At 40.9% G+C, this 25,739-nt stretch overlaps 2 protein-coding genes and 1 long non-coding RNA gene across 4 annotated transcripts in view; all 3 read left to right on the forward strand.

Moving 5' to 3' along the window:
• The window catches only part of KIAA0586 (KIAA0586 ortholog), a 59,982-nt gene extending 58,401 nt beyond the window's left edge, over positions 1–1,581 (forward strand). For both annotated transcript variants that reach the window (XR_003251957.1, XM_026056116.1), the window contains one exon: positions 724–1,581. Coding sequence is in view for 1 of the 2 variants with exons in the window: in XM_026056116.1 (XP_025911901.1) it covers positions 724–737 (14 nt within the window). In the remaining variant the exon portion in view is untranslated. The remainder of the gene's footprint in view (positions 1–723) is intronic.
• On the forward strand, positions 1,075–14,148 carry LOC112961202 (TALPID3 protein-like). The gene is made up of 3 exons (XM_026056129.1): positions 1,075–1,158; positions 8,951–9,016; positions 13,361–14,148. Exons 1-3 carry the CDS (start codon positions 1,119–1,121, stop codon positions 13,504–13,506), a joined length of 252 nt encoding a protein of 83 aa, XP_025911914.1. The 5' UTR covers positions 1,075–1,118; the 3' UTR covers positions 13,507–14,148.
• A 628-nt stretch (positions 14,149–14,776) lies between these two features.
• LOC112961237 lies at positions 14,777–21,075 on the forward strand. The gene is made up of 4 exons (XR_003251965.1): positions 14,777–14,907; positions 16,583–16,684; positions 20,052–20,276; positions 20,446–21,075. It is a non-coding gene; the product is annotated as an uncharacterized LOC112961237 (long non-coding RNA).
• Positions 21,076–25,739: the final 4,664 nt, after the last annotated feature.

Below are 25,739 nucleotides of genomic sequence, written 5' to 3' on the forward strand. Positions count from 1 at the left end.
TGCCTTCCCCATGGCCTTCAGATACCGTCCTTTCTGTATACATTGTCTGACCGAAGTTGTCTAAAGCCATTTGTACAAGAGCTAGAACCACTGGGGGTTTCCTGAACAGGCAGACGTGGGATTTGAAGAGATTTTTGCTCCTCTCTTATCTGCTTTTAAACATAAGGCTAAGACAGTGAGTGGCTCAGAGATTAAGGCCTGATAAAGGCTGTTCTGTCCCGAAGATCTGTAATCTTCTAGAAATGGCCTAGTGAGGAGCCTCGAACCAAAGTTTTGGCTGTGTAGAAAACCCGTGTTCTGACCTTGATATATCTGATGTGAAAAATGAATAATGGCAGCGCTGCAGGCAAAATCCTCCCTGTTACGATGCGACAACCCGCCCCTTCGTTGGAGGTTTTAAGAATTTGGCTGTGCTGTTGGAAATACGCCTCGCGATTCTGCTGATGAGATGTTTTAGCTCCGACAGAGTGCAGCGCTCAACTGCTTTTGTAGCGTGTTTGCTCTGTGTGCTTATGGCAGGAAACCGAGGCAAAACTTTACTTTTCTATCTCCTGTATGTGGTGGTTTTTTGAATGCACCCAAGGCTGCATTTTAGTTCTTTTTTTCAAGTAAAACCATGTTCACAGGCTCGAGCACCCCAACAGCTAAAAACTAGAACCAGTTAAGAAGACAGACCCTGACTCTCTAATTCATGAATTCAGTAGGTCTTTTTCTTTCTTTTAGGACAAACTTCCTAGCTCTGTCTGTCCAGTGCTGTGGCTGTTAAAGGCGAGCCATACGTTCAGGTCTTTAACTCAGCTCCTTTTTGCAAGTCTGCTTGGAAAGAGAAGCACTTACAGAGAAGAGCAGATATTGTGTCTACCCAACATAGATCCAAATGATGTATTTGGGACGTGTTTACATCATGCAACACTGCTAGCACAGAAGTCCTTGAACTGATGACAAGCAGCCTCTGGAAGCAGGGAAGCCCAAGGAACGTGCTGTGGTGGGCTGATGCTGACTGATCCCAGGACCATGTGAGCCCACAAGGCTTCCAGGACATCTGCACGTCACTGCATCTGTAGATACACTAGCTTGAGTATCCTGAGTACGGGACTGTCTTTCAGTGTGTGCCGTCCATGCGCTCATGTAGATCGCTGCAGGGCAGAGCTTGCCAGGGTGAGTGTTTCGAAGCGTMTGAAAGGCAAGTTCAGATGTTTCTAGTCTGAGAGTGAAATTGCAGAAGGCCCTTAGAGGTCTGACTTATTGTGCAATCTCTGTAAGTAATTTGTAATCAAAATACCTTTGCACATGTCACTTTTATATTTCCTGTAATAAAACAGCAAGAGCAATTAAGATTTTGGGCCATAATCTTCTGCAAGCATGCTTCTAAAAATGAATGCGTTGGGGATTTTTTGAGTTACAGCAGAAATAGCCCATTCTTGATTATTATTCCAAAACAGTTTGATAATAGCTATTTTAATAGATTTTTAACTGTAGCCCAACAAACAAAACTATATACATAACTGATCTGAAGTTTGCTTCCAAAGTGGAAAAAAAAGTAAAAAACAAACAAACAAAAAAACCCCAAGACAAAAAAAGAAGATTAAAAACCCTGCAGATCTCTACACAAAACTGGAAGGCATTTGTACTCCAGGAACTTAGCATGTGACCTCTTTGGTTTTATTCATTTAAAATGAAAAAGTATCAGTAAGTATACTGCCATATTCATGCAAATGTTTCAGAGTTAGTGTGCCCAATAACGCATTGTGTGCCGTGCGCCTGTAACGTTGGTCTGACACAGTTCAGAAAGTTGTCTGTGGTCTTGGCATTCTTCAGGAAACATTAGATTAATACAGCCTTCTTTGTCGTATAATTTTTTCTCTTGCTTAAGTAGGTGTGTGAGGGCCGGTGTTACAGAAACGAATTATACGGAAGACTTTGGAGGAAGAGGGGGCTTGTAAACGAGACTGAAATTAATGAATATAAGAATTAGAAATCAAAACTTTATGTTTAGTCTGAGGAGAAACAATTCCTTAAGCCGTATCCACATGGCTGTTTCTTGTTTGCCTCAACTCGGGTTGACTGTTATTGTCTTCTGTTAATTCTCTGGGGCAGTGGCCTGACTTTGTTGAATGAGCCAATTGTTTTCCTTTGTGTTGCCCATCAAGTAAGTCCCCATCTGGTTTGTATCAGACTGTTTTCACAGCCAACAACTGCTGCCTTTTCTATATCCTGACACTTAAGGGCCCCATGCTATCAAAGCATTGCTGTGATAGCCTGTCTGGCTGGGCCTATACAGCTGTGCCTTGCAGCTTGAAACTATTACCCCAGTAATGGTAACTTAGAACTTGAACTGGCTCTTATTCCCATTGGTGTCGTGTGTACAGTGAACAGAATACATTTTTGTTGAACTCTGTGTTCAACAAAAAATTCTTTAGAGCTCTTGGTTTAGTTTATATGATTGGTTAGTTTTATTTTCCAGCAGCTTCCTGTATCTAGAGGCCGTTATGTGTTCTTCTAAAACATTAATGAGTACAAAACAAGGACTGTGTAGTTAAGGCACTGTTGTTATTACTAACTATCAGTTCACTTGCTATGGTACATTAAAGCTCAATAAGTGAAAATTAAACAAGCAAATGATTCTTAATGGGGGCTTTTCTTATCAGATTTAGAATACATTTTCAGCTGAGCGCAGGGAACTTTCTGTGCCTGATAAATGTAGGCCACGTGAGTAATACTACGCTTTGGCTACTACTGTACCTCATTTTCACAACAGCAGCCTAAAAATATGGAGCAATGAACAATGAGTCTGCATTAATCTGTATATTTCTCTCCTAAAGAAACAGGGAAGGACTGGATAGCTCACTCTGTAACTTGGACAGGAAGACCATATTACAGTTTGGACAGTAAAACTGTATTACAGTTTGCATTACAGAAGCATCGAGAGGCACCAGACATGATTGAGGCTCACTTCTGCCAGGCTTTCTAGATTGTAGGAGACAGTCCTGTTCTGAGAGACCTTGCAGCATGTGCATTTTCTCTCTCAAAGATTATCCCCCCCCCCCCAACAACCCTGCATCAAGTAACAGTGATGTTCAAATGTTGTCTTGCATCAAGAAAGATAAGCTTTAAGTGCTTATTCTCTTCTGGTCTTGTGGAGGTCTTGGAGCCATATAACTCACAGTGACAGAAAAATGATATGGGCAAGTGTATTCCCAAATTTGTATATACGTGTTCAATTTTAAATATATTCTGGAATGAGTTCTTTCATGTGTAGGCCATATATGAGAGAGGGAGAGAGAGAGAGAGGAAGAAAATAATGGATAATGCATTTAAAATTTCTGCTGTTTCTTTGATTCTATGTAGAAACTGCAAGAAAGCAGATTGATTTATCCAATACTTGCGGAGATATCCCAGATTTGGGAGTATGTGTGTGCATGTATATAATGTGAATGAATTTGCTTCAGGTAAAATACTGGAGAGCCTTTAAATCCCATGAGACACTTTAAAACTTAATTAATTAAATAATCTCAGTTCACAACAATGAGTAATAATTACTTATGGATAAAATGATTCATATATGATTCTTTTCAATATTAAGATTTCATATAGACTCACACGCACCTGACATACAAGTGTAACTGCGTTAGACCCTAATCCTTCACCTGCTTTCTCAAGAATCATTCCATAATTAGTTTGCATTCGGTCAAGGGGACTCAGTGTCCTGTACTAATGATTTGCACTTCAGTAATTTCATGGGCTGGCCCTTCCGAAGAACCCTATACAGCCCCCGAATTCAGGAGGTCCTATGCGTGCTCTGGAGCACGGAGCAGAACCAGGAGTCGCTGCCGTTGCGCTGCACAAATTGTCTTGTCAACACACGGTAGCCTGCACTTCTGCAAGGAAGCTGCTCCTGCACACGCTCGCTTTATTTCCATTCACCCTGCTTTCCAGGGCAGATTTCCCCTGTATTGTGGCCAGAAATATTTAAACCTGGACAACTGATAAATGAGTTTCGATCACACTGCTTACAAGCTGCATTCAGCTTGCCTGTGGCCTAAGCTGATGAGGCAAGCTATTGATGAACCAAGCGCGAACCAAGTTTGGTACCAACGGTTTGATCAGGGAAGAGTGAATGGCAAAGAGCGGCAATGCTTTCGCAAGTAAGTTAGCACAAAAAAGGGTTGTTACCAGCAGCTTGTGCAGCCAGCTTCTTCAAAATTTCAACCTGTGTGTGTGTAATTTTAGAGGTAAAGAACATCTGCCCAGATGAGAACCTCGTGTAAATGAGGGTGTTCAGTGTCTCGAAAGGCACTATTCGACTGCTGCTCAAAGATTTGTGCAGAGCAGTTCCTGCATTGCTGACCATATTTGCTGGTTTTACTGTAGCTATTTGGGAACCATTGGTAGTAGCGAAACCTTCAAGAGTCACGGTGGGGCTGAGAGCGGAGGCTTGCAGTGTTTTCCCTGCTTTTTATAGCAGTCTGCAGAGACGGAGGTATGTGTCATATTAAAATAAGTAGCAATGTGCATAAGAGATAATTAGGAAGATGATGTAGCGTGCTAAATAGGTAGCATAGATGTAGAGTAATAGCAGAATATTTAAGCCAGAAATATGTTTCTGCAGTTCATTGACGGTATTGAGTATTTAGAGCTGTAAGTTCTTTTACTGTCAAATTCACCTGAGTATTACAAAGGAATTCTTTTTTACTTTTCCCATATAACAGACCGAGTGGTTTGGATTTTTGGGTTTTTTTTGTTTGTTTGCAAGGAGGAATGCTTACCTCTGTTGCACAAAGTTTAAACATCTTAGGTTTTAATGAACTTTAAAATAGCACAGCAGAAAAGCATAGAGTTGCTATCAGACCTTTCCAAGTCTGTGGTTCCAGTCATTAAACTGTAGAGACAGCGTTACTTGTCATCACATTGGGTACACTGGGTACTTTTTTCAAGTGAAGGCTTAGAGGGTCTTTGCCAGATTAGGATCTGAATACTTGCAAATTAGCTGTCTCCAACCAGATCTGCCTGTAAACAGATTTCATGTTTTCCATTTTTTTAATGTATGCTTGCTTATGTATACTACTACAATATTCTTTCTAACCTAATAGAGACATTATTTGCCTTCTCATATTTCTTAGAATTGCTTATTCCTGATATATACTTTTTTCAAATTTAATTGAYATGTACAAATGGTAAGGCCTTCAATGGCCATCTTCTGCTGTTTAACAAATGGCTTGAAAAGAAGTCATTTTTAACAAGCTTGTCAACATGTATGCTAGAAACATATGTAGAAATGTCCTAGTGTTTATTACAGTGTATCACTGAAAAATGCTAACTGTATAGAGCTGTTTTTGTTCTGTTTTGTTTTGTATTCCTGGGGAAAACATTCATAATATTCCTTTAAAAATATATAATTACAAAAATTGCATACTTGTGCTAAAAGTATAGGTATTTTAAAATGGCAGATTTTTGTAATGGTGGTACAGTAATAGGCATCTTGGCAAACTGTTTCCGTATGGAGAATCCCATGAGCTTGGAAGAATTAAGTAAAAATCATCAAAACAAATACATAGGGTCTTGTGAATATTTACGTGTTCAGAACAGAGAAATTTTATCTCTTTTGTTTGTGGTCATCTAGAAAAACACTTGTTAATCAAACAGCTTTGGATTCTGAGAATATCTTTTATAAATTTTTATTGCAGGAATATATTTAGTGACATCATTATATGTGAACAGTGACTTGCAGTGAGCAAATTCTGCTCTGCAGTGCTGCTTGAAGGGTAGTGCGGTTGAGAAAGTTTTCCCTTTTCTTCCCGTTGTCCGTCCCGAAGCCTTCATTTTAACCTGGGTGAGGATTGCTGTTACGGCTGGAGGGAATGGAGCCCAGGAAATCCCTCGCCTGTTTGAGATACAGCTGCATCAAGGTCTCCCATCACACTTTGAAGAGATATTAAGTAGCTTGTAACTTCTTACACTGATTGTCTGAATGTTATCCTCTTACGTCCCTAACCGAATTATTTTTTTTTAATAGTCATGCAGCTGGGGAATTAATAGGGCCGGATGGCACATGATGCTTAGCAAGCAGATGCAGTGCAAACTTCACTGCAGATACATGCTCAGTCTGACCCGCAACATACTGTACGTGTCTGATAAGCAGAGATTGTCATTTGCCGCGAATTATGTGCTCCCCAAGTAGTATGGACAACCGCGCATCAAAAACTGTATAACAGCCATCATATTGTTGGTAATTCCACTGCATAGGCCAAATAGATCTGAGCAGAAATTCGGAGGCAGGAAGGGACTCTAGATTAATCTAGTACATCTCCTGGCCAGTATACTGGCTTATAAAAGAACAACATTTACTTAGGGAATTCCCTCACTTGCAACCGTCTTCATTTTAAGTGTGAATTGGAAAGATCTTCACTTTCAAACCCATTGTAAGCCTAATTTATTGTGAAACGTAATTGAATTTGTTATTCAACTTTAATTACTCATGGAAGTATTACTGCGATTATTATGTAAAGATGCAAGGTCTCCGTGGAGCCAGTCCTACTCCTAGGGTTGTAGTGAATGATTCTTGCGTCTTGAGGGAAGTCTGCATAATTTCATTATACTAGAATTGAGTGTCAGTTCCTGCTGTTGATCACTTGAGTGCATTTTCTTTGAGTTTCTTTATTTTGCTTCAGATCCTGACATTAAAATGTCCTTTGGATCCCCAGACATGAAGGTGTGATTAACAAAGCTACTATAGTTTTATACAACCATAATTCAAAATTGCCTTCCTATCCACTTGCCTGTTAGATTTTGCAGAAAATGAGAAGAAGATTGGTATGTAGGAGGTATTTATTTTTACTGAATAAATAGGGAGAAATTAAAAGAAATATTAAATACACCATGAGACATGCGGTTTTCTAATTATCACCTGTCAGAGTCTCCTGATTCCACCAACTCTCTATCTAGGCTCTCTTGTGCACTTAGAGATGGTTGCAGGCTAGTAACTCCCGCACCCACCCACACCTCCCTGCACATGTTGCACATTTTCCCAGTGTTTTTCAGAGATTCTGGGCCAGTAGCAGGCCAACTCCTTCTCCTGTTTGCTCGTTGTCTGCTTTACTTTCAAATAAAACCTTCAAGGTTTGCTGCAGGCCCCTCCTCTAACTTCTCCCAGGGAAAATGGTTGCAGTCAAGAAAGAAGCAATTCACATGCAGAAAATCACAGGCTGCTGTAAGGAGCATTCAAACGGACTTCTGCTATGTCTTCTCAGTATTAATAATTCTTGTAGTTCTTTGGAAAGTGATCTTTTGGAAGTGATTTTGTGGGAAACAACAGGAAGAGGTGTGGCCAGGGAATTGAATTGTTAGGCAATGAGAAAGACTACAGAGCAAGATACGCCGGAGCTAAAGGGGCAGAGGAGGTTTTAGTCGCTGAAAGGAAATATTTATTTAGCAAACTCTGCAATCTCCTTCCTAGATGTTTTTGGAGCTGCTTTCTGTTTGCCCTTCCCTACTGGTCTCTTAAAACTGCGTTAGGATTTTGAAAAATCTGGTTCTAGTTTGTTTTATGTATTTCTAGTATTTGTTCTGTTTAGTGTTGCTGTTGGTGGGAATATAACATGTTTTGGAAAACCGCTGAACCTTGAAGTCAGACTCGAGAGGAGGAAAAGTCATTTTCAAGTGTCCTGCTTTGAAAAATTTGCTAGGCTGCTTAGCCTGTGTCCCACACTCCTTTACTGACTCGGGATCTGAATTTATTTTCTTTTCAAAAATACTTATAGCTAAGATATGTATTAGGCTTTAAACCAACAAAAAAAGAAAACTGTGTGTGAATGCATGGGGAGTTTCTGTAAGCAGGTTACACCACATGAAAACTTTAGGTCAAAACTTTAAACTCATGCTATATAGTTTTCTGTCCCCTTGGTGGCTATAGCCCACTTACGGGGGTTTATGAGTTGGCTGAAGCCTTTGAGAATGGAATTGTGTTATCTCAGCTCAAGCAGCAGACTCATACTTTTAGATCCAGACGTTTCTGGCTCAAATCCCACAGATGTCAGTCCATTTCTGTAAAACAACTGATGTGTTTTAATTGTAAATCCATCCCTTTCATGTAATTCAGCCCTAGAAATTTGGTCTCAGTTTGCCTGGAGTCTTTTCTGTTTGTCATGAAACCAGTGAAGTTATGGACAGGTTTGGTTTTGAATTTCGAGGCTAGAACTGCATGCATTTGCCGTGCATCTTGTTCTCTTGTTTTTTATATTTCTGTCCTAGTGGAAGCCAGAGGTCTGTACCGGAGTCTGGGGCCCTATGCTAACCAATGCGTTTGCACAGCGAGAAGGGGTCCCTGCCGTAAAAAGCACAGATGCTTAAACATTTTTGCTTCATTTCTGGCAGTGCGAAGAGAGGACATTTGGAACTTATTGCTCCCTCACCTTTTCCATAATAACATAAATATGCATACCTTCCACACTGAATCGATGGTGCAAATGGACCTGGGATAGAAAAGTGGAGGTGCTGTCTCATGAATGGAGAGTAAATTTGTCCGAATGATAGGGTTGTTAGAGAAACCGTTCAGACCATTTCATTTCTGAGAACGCTGTATTCTTTACCGTCTTGAGACCATGAGGCTAGCTCTGTACCATACCAAGTTTCAACTGTATAAGCCATTAAATTCCAGAAGCATTGAATTATGTAGACAGCGCACAGGCTATATAGCTAGACATGAATTTGAACTGGAAATATTGTTCCTTATAATTAGTAACATGACTGACTTGCAGTGTGTTTTCTCTTTTTAGTTTAGCCTTCAGAGTTGCTTACATCAAAATACGGCTGTTTCTTATCAATGTATGTTAGCCCAGCATGTCTGGAATAGTTTTGATTTGTAGGAAAATGCTGCTTTTTGTGTTTTTCTACTTGGTAATTTGTCTGTACAACAAGACATTAAAATGCGTGGATTTTTTTTGGTACCATACAGATATCCATGAAGACACAGATCAGACGCACATTGGCGCAAATATGCATCTCACGTCTTTACTTACAGGTAAGGGGAGCGGGTAGAGTGTTTCTGTTGGTGGTGGTCTGGTCACTTTTGGACTCATAGGTTTTCTGCTTACGGTCATCACTGTAAGAAGTTCTGACAACTCTTTCTCTGTCTCCCTGCTAAAGGTCCTTGTAACTATATGTCAGATATGAAGCTTTTTTTTTTTTTTTTTTTGGTAGCAAAAAAAAAGGCAAAATGGGGGAATGACAGACAAAAAAAATTAAAGGAACTTTCTTTGGAGGTTTATACAATGCTGAGTTACAGATCTGCAGGTGCTGTGCTATCCCCAGTGCTCTGAACACTTGAGATAATGCCATCTGGGGGAAGTTATTTGTTGGGACAGGACAGCATTGAAACTTTGAAGTTAGTGATAAACAAAATGAAGCAGCTGGAATCTGGCAGAAGAAGAAACAAGCCAAGCATATCAACCCTTGCTGTTAAGGGAATAAGAGTATTGTATCGGAGTTGTTTTTACATGTGCTTGGAAGTTTATTCTTACTCTAGAAGTTAGCTGCTTTATTTTTTGCGTTAGATTATGAGAGGGTAGAGGGAGGGTTGCTAGGGGTGATGGTTGTTTTTAATTTTTAGGAAATAATACACGGGTAATTACAGTAATTATGGTGCTTTTATACTGAAACAATAACTGGGGCCCTGATCCTTCAAACCCCTCCCTATTTATCGAGGCACATATGTCTACAAAGATAGCTCTTTTCACCGACAAGAATATGGTTCTGTTTTATCTCCTGATAGATTAAAAATAGAAGTTTTACTTAATGTACGGACACTGGCTTAAAGAAGTTAAAGCACATGTTTTTTATTTGGCTTAAAAATCAGACTTGTTTAGTCTTTTTATTTTGCCAAATAGAAAAAAAATTAAAAAGAAAGGTTCAAACATTTTTCTTTGTTCCTATTGTTGCCATATGGTATTAGTAACCAAAACTCCCTTCAGTGTGTTTAATTCCTTTTCCATTTGGCACACATTCGCAATACACTTGTATATAGCATACTCTCCGTGTGACGGTACCTCTCAGAGAAAAACTCTTTTCACAGGTCACCGGTTGGTTGACACACCATTAATTTTTATGTTTCTGTTAAACAAAGATCTGGAAATTTAGTACTGTACATGAATTTGTTATATAGATTGCCAAGCACAGGAAAAATTCCTAATCTGAAATCCGACCTTTTCCATCAGCGGGTCACCAAGATGTTTTCAGTCATTGTTGAGTTTCTACCAGTCGAGGGCCCTTATGCACTTATTAAAGGTGTCAGTTTTCACAGTTTACATGAACGTATTCTATTAGACAGTGACAATGAATTTGGAGAAATGGAGGTCAGCTGAGGTCGCAAGTTGCATTTATTGGATTTTAACAAGGAAAATTTTTATAAATACAGCTAAGTAGATGACTGCAAAATTGTTCTGAGTACTTCCAGAACTTCTAAAGAGGAAAAAAGCTGTGAAGACTACTTGTCTCCCTGCTCTGTGCTGCTTTATGGAGTGATGGAATTTTCCACTTCGTTTTTACTGTGCATCAGAAGATTACAAGCATCATTGCTATTTGCATATTTGTGGCTGAGGGGGTTAATCTTTAAGAAGAAAGTCTCTTAGTTTTGGTTATGAGCCGTTCTCTGATGACGGGGAGGGAGGAAAGTAAAATGGAATATTGCGTTGGTAAAGTAGGAGCTGGCCAAGGACTATGCAAGCACTAATATGGTGAAGAGCCAAAGGCAGATTCAGACATCAGTAAATATGCATGCTTTATAACATATTATGTGAGCATGAATACAAGCATTTAAACCTATGTACTTGCATTTGTGCGTGTATTCACATACACATCTCTGTGTGTAGATATGAATGTGTTTTATAAAATGTATGCACTGTGAATGCCAGAGGTTGGATTAAGCAAGAGGTGATAATGGTAAAGCAGATGTGAGAGTAACTTAATAGCTGCATCTTTGGGCTTGTGCAGAGTTCTAGGACTAGCAGCCTCCTGTCCTGGAAACTTGCAGTCACGAAGCAAAATCTCCTGTGGAGCTGAAATAGGATATCCATAAATTTTTACAGTTAAAATGCTGAAAATCTAGGTTGTATGTTTTCTTTGTGTATCTAACAAAGTTGAAGACTTCAGATTTCTGTATTTTTTTTTTTAAATATTGACTTTGGATATTTTTTAAGCTGATCTTTAAGGATAATTGGATAATCCAGGACCAGGTAACTTTTCTATTGAGCAGGTAGATGGAATTACTCGGTTGATTTCTCTGTGCTTTTAGCATTTTATAGCCAACAGAAAATTGAACTGTAGTTTGTCTGTACAATATATTAGAGTATGTGTTAGGAAGAATGTAGACTGGTATGCTATGGTCTTTCAGCGCCCCAGATTCAAATGCTTGGGAAGTTACTACAGACCCTTGGGATCAGGAAATATTCTTTTTTTTCCTTTTCTTTTTTTAAACCTGAAAACAGCTGTTGAAACAATGACATCATGGAGTGTGGCATGACTGTGGAAATTATTAACCATGTAAAGCTTCGATAGCATCAAACTGCATACAGTGTCAGCGAGTATGGAATGGTTTGCTTTGGTGTCTAGGATGATTTACAGAGTTTCCTTGGGCATTACACATTCATATCTTTACTGTGTGTCGGCTTCACTTCTAACCAAATAAACATATATGTTTTTCTTCTGTTCCCATTCTGAATAACCTATTTTAATCATGCAGACATGGTTACAGACTAAGCTCGTGGAACTACTTCTGGAAGAACAAAACGCACATGTTGTTTGCACATCTCTGTGGTGTTACCATAAATGTGCTTTTGAATAATGTTCAGAAGATGTCGATTTTCTCGTGTATTCTTTCTGATCGTGCATCATATTTGCCAACACAAACTGCGGCAGCTGTGCTTTGTGGAGGGGATTCGGGCGGGGAGCAAAGAAGGCTGCGCAAATAGTGAGGATAGGCTAGAGAAACCGTAGCCATTGACTCTTGCAAAGTGCATAAGTGGTTGTAGCAGGCGGGTGATGTGCTGACTCCCTGGGGACATAAAAGTTGTCACTGTGCTCTTCCTACGTCTGTGGAGCCCTGCCTTCCTGAGATGCAAGAGGCTTAGCTGGCACAAGTTGCTCCAGGTACTGGATTTACTGTCTTCAGCCCCATTTATTTTTGACTTCCTAGGCAGTTGGCAGCTGTTTTAGCGTGAAAAACACGGGGTGAAATTTTATTTTAGCAGTTGTTTTTTTGTTGTTTTAATTAGTCATTTGAAGTGTGCTTTGCTACAAGTCAGATGAAAGCAGGTTACTACTGCAGTGACATAGTAGATAATTAACTGGGGTGAAAGAAAGCCTAAGTGTGGTGGGGTTTTTTTCTTTTGTTTTGTTTTTTCATTGAGAAACTAGTGTTTTAATTACCTAGGTGGCTAGGCTGTGTGTGGGCTTGTCCCTGGCAGAGTCCCACGCTGCGCAGGGCCAGAAGGCCGAGACCACAAGAACGGAGAACGACGAGGTGCCGTCTCAGGCTTAGTGGAAGATAAAGTGAAGTTCTGCAAGCCGCATCTCCTGTGGGGCGGCTTGATGCATTTTCTCTGGTGTTTGTTGTAGGATGGAAGAAGGGGGATGAACCACAAGGAAGTAGCAACACCACATCATCTGTCAGGGAAGCAAGCTGGAGAAACAGCCCTGTAGTGGGAAAGAGCTAAAGCAACTGCTCACTTGTGTTTGGGCAGCTGAATCGCTGGGAGGGTGCTTTTCCCCACAACACATATAGCCAATAGCTTCAACTTGTATTGCTTTGCTTTTTATGATTTTATGGAGATATGCGTTATAGAGAATCCTTAATGTTTTCTAAGGATTTGATGCAAATAGACATGCACATATGGATGGAGTTTAGAAATACTATTAGTGTCTGCAATATCTCATTTCTTTTCCATGGAAAACATCAGTATACATTTTCGAAGTAGTTCTATGCCTACTGGAGATTTTATATAAATATATATATATATATATACACACACATACACATACACACATATACATATACACACACACACACTTTTATATATATATGTGTGTGTGTGTGTGTATGCACGCGCATGTGGTGTGTATGTATGTAAATACCCACACTATATGTTCTCAGATATTCATCCCTTTATTATCTGATAAAGAGGACTGTGGTGGGTAAAACAACACCCTCTGAACTATGCGTCAAAGATATTGCCATATGCTGATTTTTGACAGTAAGGGTGTCTGTGTCTTTATATTTCAATAAAGTGACACAGTATGGAGATGAATCAAGTAGTTAAACGATATATATCATAGACTGCGAATAATGTGTTTTATTCTGTTTTTATTTTAGGAGGGGATGCTGTCCTGCATTTAAATTCACAGGTTTCTGCAGCAAAGGTGTCAGTGAAGCTGCCTTCCATGAATATAGATAACCAAACTAGAAGTATCAGCAGTATACATGGGGATTCAGATTCTTCAGGGGCAGATACATTTTAAAGCTTATGGCTTTATATGATAGTTGCTGTCTGAAGATTTTATCACTGGTACATTTTGTATGCCTAGTGTGATAGTCTGGATGTTTCATGAAAATATCAGTCTTTCAATACTGTTTATTTTCTACTATTTTTCCATATAACTTTGATATGATTATGATTGTAAATTTAGGCAATTATTCTGTTTGTGAATATATCAAAATTTTAAACAAATAAAATGCCACCCTATGAGAATTATTGTGAGTTTAAGTCAATAARGGTGAAGGCTAGTTATTGTATGTACAAATGAATATGAAAGTGATCTGTATTAAAATCGGTTAAAATACTCACTGTTGGAAAAAAAATGTTTGGCTCAGTACGGTTTCAGTACTGTCAAAATGTGGAGCCAGAGGAGAATATATTTCAAACAAGAGTTTGCAAGAAAACTGTTCTTTTTAAATACTTTCAGAGCTTGTTTATCCTTAGAAGACTGCTAGCACAATAAGACAGTAGTTCAAAATTGTATGTAAAAAAGACCACCAATGTTTGTATTGTTTTAAGACACATTTATTTTTGTAACTATTATAAGAATTTGTCAGAATTTTGATGTTTGTTTCCCTAAAGATTTTTTCCCATGTTGAAACATGTCTGAATGAGAGATCGTATGCATTAAGTTATTTGCTTACATTTGTTTTATGTAAATTCCTCCTTCTCATGAGAAGGATCTATCTGCCACAGTCTCAACCCTTGGAAGCCCAGTAATCTCTAGTCAGAAATACCATGGTAATAATTTAACAGCCAGAGTGTGTGAACACATCATTGCTGCTCTCCAAAGGATTGCTTAGTTCATTCATTGCTTGAGTCAGGACAATGTGGTCTGTCCAGCAGTGACTTGTGGAGGAAGGTAGGATTGTCTGCCCCAGGCAGCATCTACACAAAATAAGAGAAATTCAGACATGTTCCAAGCAAGAAAACTAGGAAAGGAGCTTTTTTCCAAGCAGGGCAAACTCAGCTTTTGCTCTCTTCCTCATCCAATCCAAGTTTTCATGGGATATCTCTGGAAAATCTGAGACAGTGGCACTTTCAAAGACACGTAGCATGAAGTCATCTCTCAAAAGCTAAGAAAAAATATTCCTTTTTGGTTGACTTGTACCTTGTTGTGACATTGGAGCATATAACTTCATTTGCCACAGTTTCACTGCATCACCTAGTGAGAGGCACTTTGTTGTTTCAGATGCTCATAACCATGAACAGTTCCCATTACTCTTGTTTTATGGAGCCTGCACTGATTTCATTTCTCCTTAACAGAGAAAGATTAGAAGTTCCTCTTTGTTTTATTTTGGTCTCACTGACTACAAGGTTCAGTTGATTTGGCTGCAGAATCTACAAGGATAAATGGAACAAGAGAGAGCTTGAACCATTCAAGGTCAGTAATATCCAGAGGATTCAACTTTATAGGCAGTCTCTTTAGCACATTATAGAGTTGTATTCTTGTCTGTTCTGACAGACGTGTAGATAGCAGATTTGGGTGTGTGTAGGGGGGTAAAAGTGTGGCAGGCTTCATGCAAAGTAGAACATCACTTAAAAAAAAAAGAAAAAAAAAAAGGTACAGATGAGACAGCATTATTGGGAGCTGSTTTCCAGCATGCAATTTCATGAACATTTTCTCTAGTGGTAAAGCTGCTCTAGAAGTTCTCCTCTGCTGCTGGTGGCTTGTCACAGTGTATCTGCTTGGTTGTGCTGGTGCAGCTGTCTGTGGAATGGTACCATAAATCAGGTTATTGACATGATTAATGGTTTAAAGAACAGCAACCCTTTTCTGGGAAGGGGGAGATGTTTTTTTAACCTGCGTCAGTTTGCTACAGCATGGCATCAAAGAGATGCACTGGAACAACTGACAGGAGAATGAAATGTGGTTAGGAGGGCAAGAACTTCTTAAACCAGCTTTGCTGCAAGAGAAAACCTTCATGAAACTAAGTTCTGAGTGCTTTGTGAATCTGCTAGGTTTTTTGTGATGCTAATCTATAATTTAGGTCCCTTTTGTTGCAGTGTAAATAGCAAATGAGCTGTACTGTTCTTGTGCCCAGAGCTGTAGGYTTGGATCAGAACTGCACTGTGCTGAACAAAGTACTGTAACAGAATCGAGAACATTGCTGCTCCAGCCAGCTGACAAACTAAGTATAACACAAGAAACAACAGATGGATACACAGGCAAGGAGAGAGGACAAGGAAATAATGAGACAATCCTGGCCAGTGGGAGAGGCCGATGTCTCGTTGTACCGGGAAAATAACTGTGTCAAGTCTTACTTTCAGCAATGCTGAGCATGACACATGTTTCTTTAATTCTCTTCTTGGGAACAAATGCATTTAACTTGAAGGTGCTGTCATTGTCGTTGACTGCCTCCTACAGAAATGAACTGAATTTTTAAGCAAGTAGATCAGAAAATGCCCAGTGAAGACCATTTTTCAGACTGTTTTCAAAACTCCATATAGAGTTACACTGATTGACACAGATTTATGTTCTCTCCCAGCTTGACATGACTGGTGGGTTTTTTTGGAAGCATTTGAATGCTTGGCAGTGTGGTTCAAAGATCYGGTGCTGGTAGGGATTACACTGTGGCAGTGGGATGTGCTAAGTGTCCATCCCCACTGCAGTCTCCGTTGTTCCCRTTCAAGGACAATTTGTGAGAGGTGAAGAAAGTGCAAACTGTTTGCTTTTCCTTCCCCAGAACTGAAGTATCTTGCCACATAAACATAAGACGACCGCTGTAATTCTGGCACCCTGTGCATAGATCATATTACAAGCATTTCTAATCCTAGGAACAAACTAGAGGCTGTGGGGGGGGTTGGGGTTTTGGGGTTTTTTTTTGCTTTGTTTTTAATCAGACTCTCCATTTTGCCTTTGAAAAGGAAAAAAATGCATCTTCTAGAAATTTATCTATTTTTTACTATTTTTTACTTTTGGATTTAGTCTCGTATTTCAGATTCCTGTAAATAGTTTTCCGGAGTTTGAAATGGTAAGCACATGTTCTGTGAACAGAGCCAAGCCGTGATAAGGAATTCATCTGTCTGTGTCTCAAAGTTCCATTTTGTTTCTACAGCTTTTATGATTGAAAATGCACATTTCTCATGGGCACTCACAGAACTGAAACAGCATGATTTGCAAGCTTGCTAAATGGATTTCTTCCAAGCAAGTCATTGGGGTATGTCATCAAAGCTTAACAGCATCAAATAGAATTCCATCCAGCAGAAGTATTAAAAACCCACCTCTATATAGCTATATTTTTCAGTTAATTCTCAGCAGCATAGAGGTGGGAGGTGGGTTGTTATTGGATTCCAAGACGGTAGTGTGGAAACCAAAACCCTTGCTTTATTTCTTGGTTCAACWGAATTTTTGGTGAAGCTTTCTTGAATCTTAAATCAGGAAACACTAAAACAAGAGCATTTGATCATGGATTGCACTTGCAGCATATTAAAGCAGGAAACTGAACTGTAGGAACTATTTGTTTTTGTAGGCCATCTTTTTCTGTCTTTGGTAAGTAGAATGTGGCAGTTTGGAAGTAAGGTACTCAAAATCCATTTTTTTTCCCCTCCTCCCTCCCATAAGTAAAAAGGGAGATGCAGTATGGTGATGGCAGTAGCAATAGAGGGAATGTGTAGATCAGCAAGGACATCACACGATTCCTGACATGGGTTGGGAACCCCATTTCCAGGCCAGTAGAGACTTTTGGGACAGGACTTCAGCTATAAACTGGTAGTTAGCTTGTCTGATGCTAGTGTCACTCTTCCCCTGTTTAGCTGAGTTATGTTTTTCAGTATAGGTAGCAAAGAATTTCATGTGCAGACTTAATCTTATCTATTATCTATTATCTTATCTATTTTTTTATTGCTGTTCACCTTCATAATTCAGAGATGGAAGTTGTGAAAATTAGCTGCTAAAAACATGCACTGACTTTCTGAGGTGCTTTACAGATCCATGCAGGAGAGTATTTCAGTCCTGATTTGGTAAAGATGTACGTGCCAACCTTCTCCTAGTGAATTAAATACTCAGATGTTTAAAGTTACACATGCATAAAAATTTGTTGGAGCCCAGTCTGAAATTCAGAMATTTAAGGGCTGGAACCCTGCAGCTATTAAACAGCTCACTAAACATTAGGCAAAAGAGTTTAAGGCAGAAAGGCAAGAGGATTGTGTCCTAGTGAATTGGTATGACATGAGAAGTTCATGTTTTCTATACGTGTCCAACATTGTTTTCTCATGTGTAGGACTGAAAACTATTGTGGAAGCATGTTTGTACTTGTGATATTTGTCCTGGGACTGGTGGGCAGGCCTGTTTCTATAGGGCTCTCTTTCTCTTCCTTTCTTCTGCTGCACTCCTGTGTTAGATCTATGTTATTTTGTAAGTTGTATTTAAAATATTCCTTATTATGATTGTATGTTGATGCCTCCCCCACCTTCCAGGACTTGGATGTGATTTTACCTCTTTGGTCCTGCAGATGCAACTGTATCATTTACCCATATCTTGATTTTGTAGCATCTTTGAGCAGTCTTCCATCGTTGCGTGTTTTGACATTCTCTTGTTTCTATCAAGATAGTGGTACAATTATTTATAAAATGGTGTGGCAATGCTAAGGCAGTAGGAATTCTGGCTGCTTCTTCATGRCTTCTTCAGCCAGATGAGGTGGTTCTCTGCCTCTCCAGGGTGGTCCTTCTTCTAGCATCTCATCACAGAAGCAGGTTAGGGAACTGCAACAGAAGCTTTTGTCAGAATTTTCTATAAAAAATGTGGAAATCTCACTACGCTGACTTGGCCGACTGAGCAGTGGTCAAAATAACGTTCTAGGCCCTGCTCCTGTAATGGCAATAATACAAACACGCAATACTGTGTCCGTGCTTCTGTATGCGTGGTAAGAAGGTGAACCCTGCATTTGCTGCCAACCTCTGTCCTGAGAYATGAGTGCAGAAAATGGACTCTTCTGGTTTGGAGGTTATTCTTCTTTGTACATTACTTTGTATTTAGGTTAGAAACCGGAAGGTGAGAGAGAACTCAGATCAGAAGTGTGATCCGGAGTGATGCGTCTGAGGCCCTTTGTCAGGRTGGGGGGAAAGTCAGTCCAAGAAAGGGCTCTTGTATGAACATGTGTCTTCTCATCCCTCTGCAGAGCCTGCTTGGAGCAGAGAAGTGCCATTTTTYTCATGGGTCTTCACCCCAAAGGCCCGTAGGTCTTTCAGGTTGACCAGTCCTGCACTGATGCTGTTGAGTACCTTGAAGGGATACACGAGGACCCTGAAATGGCTCAACTAAAAGCCAGTGGGGTTCTTGCCTGTGCAGTTCCCGTTGCAGGATTAGGGCAGTTCACAGAAAAGTAGTTGGGAACAACTGAGAGATGCAAAAATCGGAGTCATCTGAAGAGTTGAGCGAGTGCTGAGCAAAAGAATAAGTGAAAGCCTGGCTCCACTCTAGGCACCGCCATCTGAAGAGTAGCARTCTTGCCACTGCGGTCTACCCTGCAGTGACCCGAACCCCCAGCCAAATGCCGAGAGGGAGGTTGGGGAGCAAGGCAGTGAGCACTGCTGGCAGCAGGACAGGGCACTCCTCGGCGTGCCGGTTGTTGTTCCTCTGCCCTGGGCAGGCCCAGCAGCGGGTCTGTGTGCTGCTGGCAGTGCAAGTGGGGTCATTTCCCTGCTCTACTGTCTCAGCTTGCTGATTTCTTAGTGTCAGCTGATAAATTCTCCCCAGATTGGTGCCTGTTTTTTAATATACTTACAGTTTTATTTCCCCTACAGCCTATTATCACCTWAATAGCCAACTGTTTGATTGCCATGTAAAAATCTTGCCACTGTAATGATGACTTAGAGCTTATTTTTAATGGGTTCTGGGAGATACTTCTTGCAGTGACCAGGGATTTTGCTGGGTGAATGGCATCCTGTCATTCTTTTTCCTTATTTTTATTCTGACAGTCTTGGAAATTGTCTGTGCTCTTCCTACATGATGTGCCCTTGGAGAAGGGCATTCAGCATCCTGCATCTGTCACATAAATACCATCTTCTGTGTTGCAAAGCTGCTACTCCTTCCCTGCTGTTTCCTTAATCAGCACCTATGGCAAAGCAGCAGGTACCGAGCCACTGATCAAACATGGCACTTGCTGTGAAACCCAGCATCTGCTTAAACAGCAGTTATGTCTSCTAATGTCAATGGTTTAATACTGCTTTTTAGGCAGAATTCCCTGCCACCGTTATCAGTAGGTGTTTGTGCTCCAGAACCCAAATCAGCACCTGGGATAATGTGGTGCTGGGTATGGTACAGCAAGGGGTTCCTCCTGCCCTGCAAACTTTGCAGCTCAAGCCTGAGGGGGACCTCCCGTTCTGTGCTCAGGCTGCTGTGCCGTTGCCTCTTTCTATGCCAGACACTTAACGGTTGATTATTATTTTTTCTTTTTTTTTTCTCCTCCAGTATGACTGGGGGAGATCAACTGAATAAAGCCATCTTTGCAGTAAATATCTTATTTTCTTCTTTTTGCAAGCAGTTGTATTATTGCCTCTTCTAAATTTGGTATGTATGTTTTTCAGGGCAGGGGATGCCGGTGATTGTGACTAGGTTCTTGCATGCTTTTATGGGAATGATACTGGCTAGTTTCTGCAGGTCCTGCTAAATCCAGGAGGGTACAGAGAGATGGGACAGTGCCCACACCACAGAGAGGAATCCTTGTGGAAARTGAAGAGCAGGAGGGTGACAAGTCCCCCTTTCATGCTTGCGGGAACAGTTTTGCATCTTCTCGCTGGATTGTTTGACAGGTAAAGATCCTTCAGGCAGGAACTGTTTTTTCTTTTCCCTGCCCTGGGCCGATTGTACAGACAGCRCCTAATAAATAACAGGAAAGGACTGTTCATCCCTACATACCTGGGCTATTTTTGTTGTTATCTTAATTGCTTCATTCTCACAACCCACACTCAATCTTTTCAGAATATCAGAGCCTTGAACTTCATTCCAAGAACTTGAGGAAATCTCATGTCTCCCTGCCATTTTCCAGCCTCTCATCTGAAGGAACAAACCCTATCTCTCCCTGCCTGATGCCGTCTGAATTTCCTCCGGGATTATCTAAACAGTGCCACGTGACCCATTTCTCTCAASCACTCTACAAATGGGAAAGCATAAATCATGTCTCCCTACAAATAAGCACAACTGGCAAGATGTTATTTTTCYCTGTCTGAAGTCACACCAGTTCTTTAATCTGCCGCCTCCTGGAAGCATGTCTGTTCAGAGAAAATACAACCATTATAATGTATACACAATGTTCTTCTGCCACTTTTTGATGCAAACTATAACGGGAACTGCATGCCAGAAACATTTAAAATAATGCAAGCAAGTGAATACCTCTTACTGTTTTCACTTCTCTTCAACTTGGCTTTGAAACCAGAAAGCATTCCTGCTTGTAAGGAAATGAATAGCCAGCTAAAAAAGGGAAAATCCTGAATGTGAAATCCCAGCGGAGCTTCATTCTCAAACTTGTGACTTTCAAGCGTCATGTTATTGTTGGGGGGGGATTGGGACATCACCCACATTTAGTTTTGAAAATATTCTTTGTAAACTGCAGAAAAGGTAAGTTCTTGCCTTAAAAAAAAAACAACTCCGAGCTGAACACTTTAAAATACTTCAAAAACTGGAGATGTTTTTACAGCTAAACCTTGTCTGGAGTTCATTTAAAATAATTGTGTTTATATGGAGGTGAGTTAGTGCACAGAGCTCTGCCAATGCCTCAACTGTAGTTAAAAGTACACAGCGAAGAATTATAAACCTGGTAATTARGTTTGTGAATGTAACACGGAGCATGTGCAAGAATCCAGTGGTAGAAAGTCAGTTTTGGAGGAGGAAAAAAGCCAAACCAATCTTTAATGGGTGCTGAACCTTGGAGGAATATTCTGGGGGAAATGAATGATGGGACCATGCCTTTCATTACAAAACAACTGTGTGTATGTGAAAGAAAGCCTACACGGTGGTCCTGTTGCTGTGTCTTCACTGAGGGTGGGATTCAGTTTGCCCAGCTGTAAAGATGTTCACATTTCTGCTAGGTCTCAGGACATCCGTATAGTCTGTGGAATAGGTCCTCTAGGATGTGAACCATCACACCTCTTGGAGACATCTCCTTTAGGGTAAGGGGGCTCTTTCCCTTCACCAGCCAGAAGGGAGACTAGATTTCAGGGATCAGGAGGCAGTAGAGATGAACCTGTATCAAGTGTCATTTTCCGATAGCACCGTTGGCATGAGTGCCTCCAAGTGAAGAGCCCTTGTCTTCCAACTTTTGTTTTTGAGGGCTTTGAGGAGAGTTGACTGCTAAAATAAATATTTGGAGTTAGCAGTGACCTGAATGGGTCTCGGCTAATGTTTGACAGTTCCACTCCCTTCCTTCATCCTGGGGCAAATCTTAGAAAACTTTGTAAAGCAGTTCATCTCCTATTTTAAGTAAGGACTGTCTGCTTGAAAGTAAAATGTACTTATGAAAAGAGTTACGCATCTGATGTGTATATAATACATGGGAATGTCTCCGGCATGTCTGTGCTATGTGGTGTTTCTAGGAGCCTGAGAAAGCATTTCTCTCGCACAAATTTTTTCTGGCAGGATTACTTCCCATCTAAGGCCTGTGAGCAATTGCAGAGAGCAAGGCCTTTCAGTTGTGCTTTGATGGTCAAAAATGTGGTTGCCTTGAGTGTTGGCTGATAGGAGAAGYAGTTTTATTTCAGGCAGCCTCTGCTGTTGCTTTCAGCTGATCAGTAATTGAAGCTTGTGGCTGTTGCAAGCCCTCTGCTGACCCTCAGCTTGTCTCCTATCTCCGTCTGCTGATATTTAGCTGTTATCTGAGATGCTTTTCCTGCCCAGGCTCCCAGCCTGGTTCTGGTAGGCTGGACTGCCTCCCTGCCAGCTGTGATGTGCTGTGGCACCTGCCCTTTACTGCCCCGCAAGAAAGCGGGGGTACGGAGTCCGGTGGCTACTCCCTGCTTCTAAGCTCGGTCATCATGGTCTTCATCGTTAGTGTGCCCTATGCTGGCTAGGTAACGTCGGCTACAGAGAAAAAGCTTCCAAATGTGTGCTAAAAAAGGAGTTACAGGGGAAAAGGGAGAGGACAAGAAGAAGGGTTATAAATTATGCTGACGAGAATATAAAGCAGATAAAGTAGGGGAGTGTGTGTTGGCAGCAGAGTGGCCCTGGGCTGGGTTCTCACTCATTTTGGTCTGGATCTGTATGACYGCAAGATCTATTTCTCCGAGTGGGACTAGGCTGGAGGAATCTCGACGAGATCAAAGCCAGATAATTTTATTACAGCAGTCTGCAAGTTTCTTTTTTTGGTGGATATTATTGCCGCTTAATGTAGGGGATCAAATTCTCAGCTGATATAAATCTGCATGTAGCGCCTTTGACTTTTATGGTACTAGAGCCATTTAGGGCAACTTGTGATTTACTGTGTTTGTGTTAGCACTCTGCATGGATGGTTCCCAAACTGTGGTCTGCAGACTACTGGAGTCACAAACCGCTGGTACGTGGCCCTCAGCTGTGTGTTTGCAATCGCCTCCATAGTATGTTCAACTAAAGACTTAATAATTAAGACTGCCTAGTACTTCATGATAAATTTTGTGTGTTGACAGCAGTCTGTGGTCCAAGAACTATGGACCCCACTGCTCTAAACACTTTGCACTAATTCATTAGCTTTTAATTTGTGTAAATAGAGATTCTCAGTACATTTTTGCTGTTGCTTGTGGGACTGGGGAAGATCTTTGCTGGCGCTAGCAGCTTTAGCAAAAAATTTGGTTCTTCAGATAACAAATCTTAGGACTGGCAGCTGAACCAGGACATGCTGCCATTTTAATGAACTGTAAATTTAGAGCATCTTAGCACACTTGGAAAAATTATAAATCATAGGTTACTTCTATTTTTTTTTTCTCCCAAAGTGCACAAGTAGCCAACCATTAGGTTTCTTTCAACTGTGACAGGCTAAATGTTTCAAAATGGGGCTATATTACGGCTGAGCGTTGCGCTGCAGGATCAGATAGAACATCTGTTCCTGAAGAATGCTGTGTAGAAACATCAGTTCCAAACAGAGATAAGCCAGTTCGAACAGGATATGAGGGAACCTTACAAAGCTGAGAAAATTACTGTCATGACAGCTGTAAAACCAAAAACTCTTCGAGCTGCATCATGGGAACATTGCTCTTAAACAGAAGCAGAGCGCTGCACTGCGTTTCTATAAAGTGCACCGCGGAGCGGGAAAACACAGACATCTTGCATAACATTTACTGGCATTATAACATTTCGTTCCAGTTCCCATCTGCAGGAGCATTTCATAAGCTGCAAGATGGCTTAGGATGCAGATTCCCAAATGAGATCAGTTAGTTAGAAGTTCAGATAATTTTTGAGTGCAAACGTGAGACAATTGTCACCGATTCTGCTCTGTAGGCATCTGCTTGCGGTCACTGTCAGAAACAGCACAAAGCTAGATGGATTCAGGGTTTGGCCCTTTAGAGCCATATGCTTCAATTTATCTGTTATTTTTATAGATATTTCTGTATCTTGCTAGAGCCACAGCTTTGTTAGGGAAAGATTCTTTATATTAATTTTTTTTCCCCCCCAAGGTGGTGTTTGGTGTAACAGGAATTATTAGTTGTGATACTTAGTTTTTGCATGTCAGATGAAACCTCTGAAGAAAACTGCTCTCAGAAGCTGAATGGTTTAAGCGGTGGAAAGCTGAACTCTTGCTGCAAGGAGGGGCTGGCATAAAGGTAACGCAGGCAGTTCTGACACAGTCCAAGTACCTGATCAAATACTATTTTTCCATGACTTTGTTTTTGGGAATATATGAACCGTTTGGGTTAATACTACTAGTAAAACTCACACAGTATCAACACAAAATGGAAATTTTTAATGTAAAAAGTTAAAAGCTTGAAAAGATTTTGAGCAACTTGAAAAGAAGCTCTTAAAGGAGCAGGGCCTAGGACAAGCTTAGAATCATGAATGTATTCTGGATTACTGTGTCCAAGCCTCAATTTAACATGATATTTAAAATACATGCCTATGTTTAGGCACAAAAATACTTGTACTGACTTCAGGGAGACCCGTCACATGGGTAAATTTAGGCATAGGCTTACATGTCTCACTGAATGAGAAACTTAGGCATTCATTTCCTTCCTCCTCCTCTTCAGATCCCAAATAAGAACAACTCAAACTTAAAATAAATCCCATTTGAGTACGTAAAGCAGATGAGCGCAAAAACACTGCGATAAATTTTATACTAGTTCTTAAATCTTGCTGATCGCTAATCAGATAACTCTTCCTCGCTCAGACAAACTAATGCATATAGTATTTCAGCTCTCAGACCGCATGCTGGTATGTGTAGATGTATTACGGGCTGTGCTGGAGGACGGAGAGTGTATATAGCATTTTAGAATTTGGGCTGTTCAATTAGAAATGAAAAATTTTTAAGACGTCTTTCATGAAAGCTGTTATTTAACAAGGAGCTTTTTCATTCAGCCAAGAAATGCTGCTTTGAAAGTGGTGTTGCTGCAAAGCCAGTTTAAGAGTGGATTCCTGATGCTTCTAGTGGAGATCACAGAGTCACAGAATCGCTGAGGTTGGAAGGGACCTCTGGAGATCATCTAGTCCAGCCCCCCTGCTCAAGCAGGGTCACCTAGAGCACATTGCACAGGATTGCATCCAGGCGCGTTTTGAATATCTCCAGAGAAGGAGACTCCACCACCTCTCTGGGCAACCTCTTCCAGTGCTCTGTCACCCTCACAGTGAAAAAGTATTTCCTCATGTTCAGATGGAACTGTCTGTGTTTCAGTTTGTGCCCATTGCCTCGCGTCCTGTCGCTGGGCACCACTGAAAAGAGTCTGGTCTCATCCTCTCGACACCCTCCCTTCAGATACTTGTACACGTTGATAAGATCTCCTCTCAGCCTTCTCTTCTCCAGGCTGAACAGGCCCAGCTCTCTCAGCCTTTCCTCATAAGAGAGATGCTCCAGAGAGATGAGAGAAAATGATTTCTCCTGCTGCTCCCTGTCCTCTTCTGCCGTCCCAGCGGGAGGAATTCGTTCCAGATGGCGATGGTGGGTGGGAGCTGCCTGTGCCTGGAAGCACGGAGGTAGGTACGTGCAGTTTCTGGGGATGACCTGCGAGGAGGAGCACACGCTGGACACCTCTCCTGGGGGATGGCCAGAGGACAAGCGTGCCGAAGCCCCACTGCTTCCTGCTCCTCTCCCTGGCGGTGTC

The sequence above is a fragment of the Apteryx rowi genome, unplaced genomic scaffold (genome assembly GCF_003343035.1).
Source record: "Apteryx rowi isolate R43461 unplaced genomic scaffold, aptRow1 scaffold_13, whole genome shotgun sequence".
NCBI classification, from domain to species: domain Eukaryota; kingdom Metazoa; phylum Chordata; class Aves; order Apterygiformes; family Apterygidae; genus Apteryx; species Apteryx rowi.

What these genes read in the sequence shown, in the direction of transcription:
- LOC112961202 (XM_026056129.1), top strand. Translation starts at nt 1,119, where the DNA reads ATGCGCTCATGTAGATCGCTGCAGGGCAGAGCTTGCCAGG. An exon ending in GCAGGGCAGAGCTTGCCAGG is followed by an intron (nt 1,159 to 8,950) that starts GTGAGTGTTTCG and finishes GGTACCATACAG; the next exon opens with ATATCCATGAAGACACAGAT. An exon ending in TCTCACGTCTTTACTTACAG is followed by an intron (nt 9,017 to 13,360) that starts GTAAGGGGAGCG and finishes TTTTTATTTTAG; the next exon opens with GAGGGGATGCTGTCCTGCAT.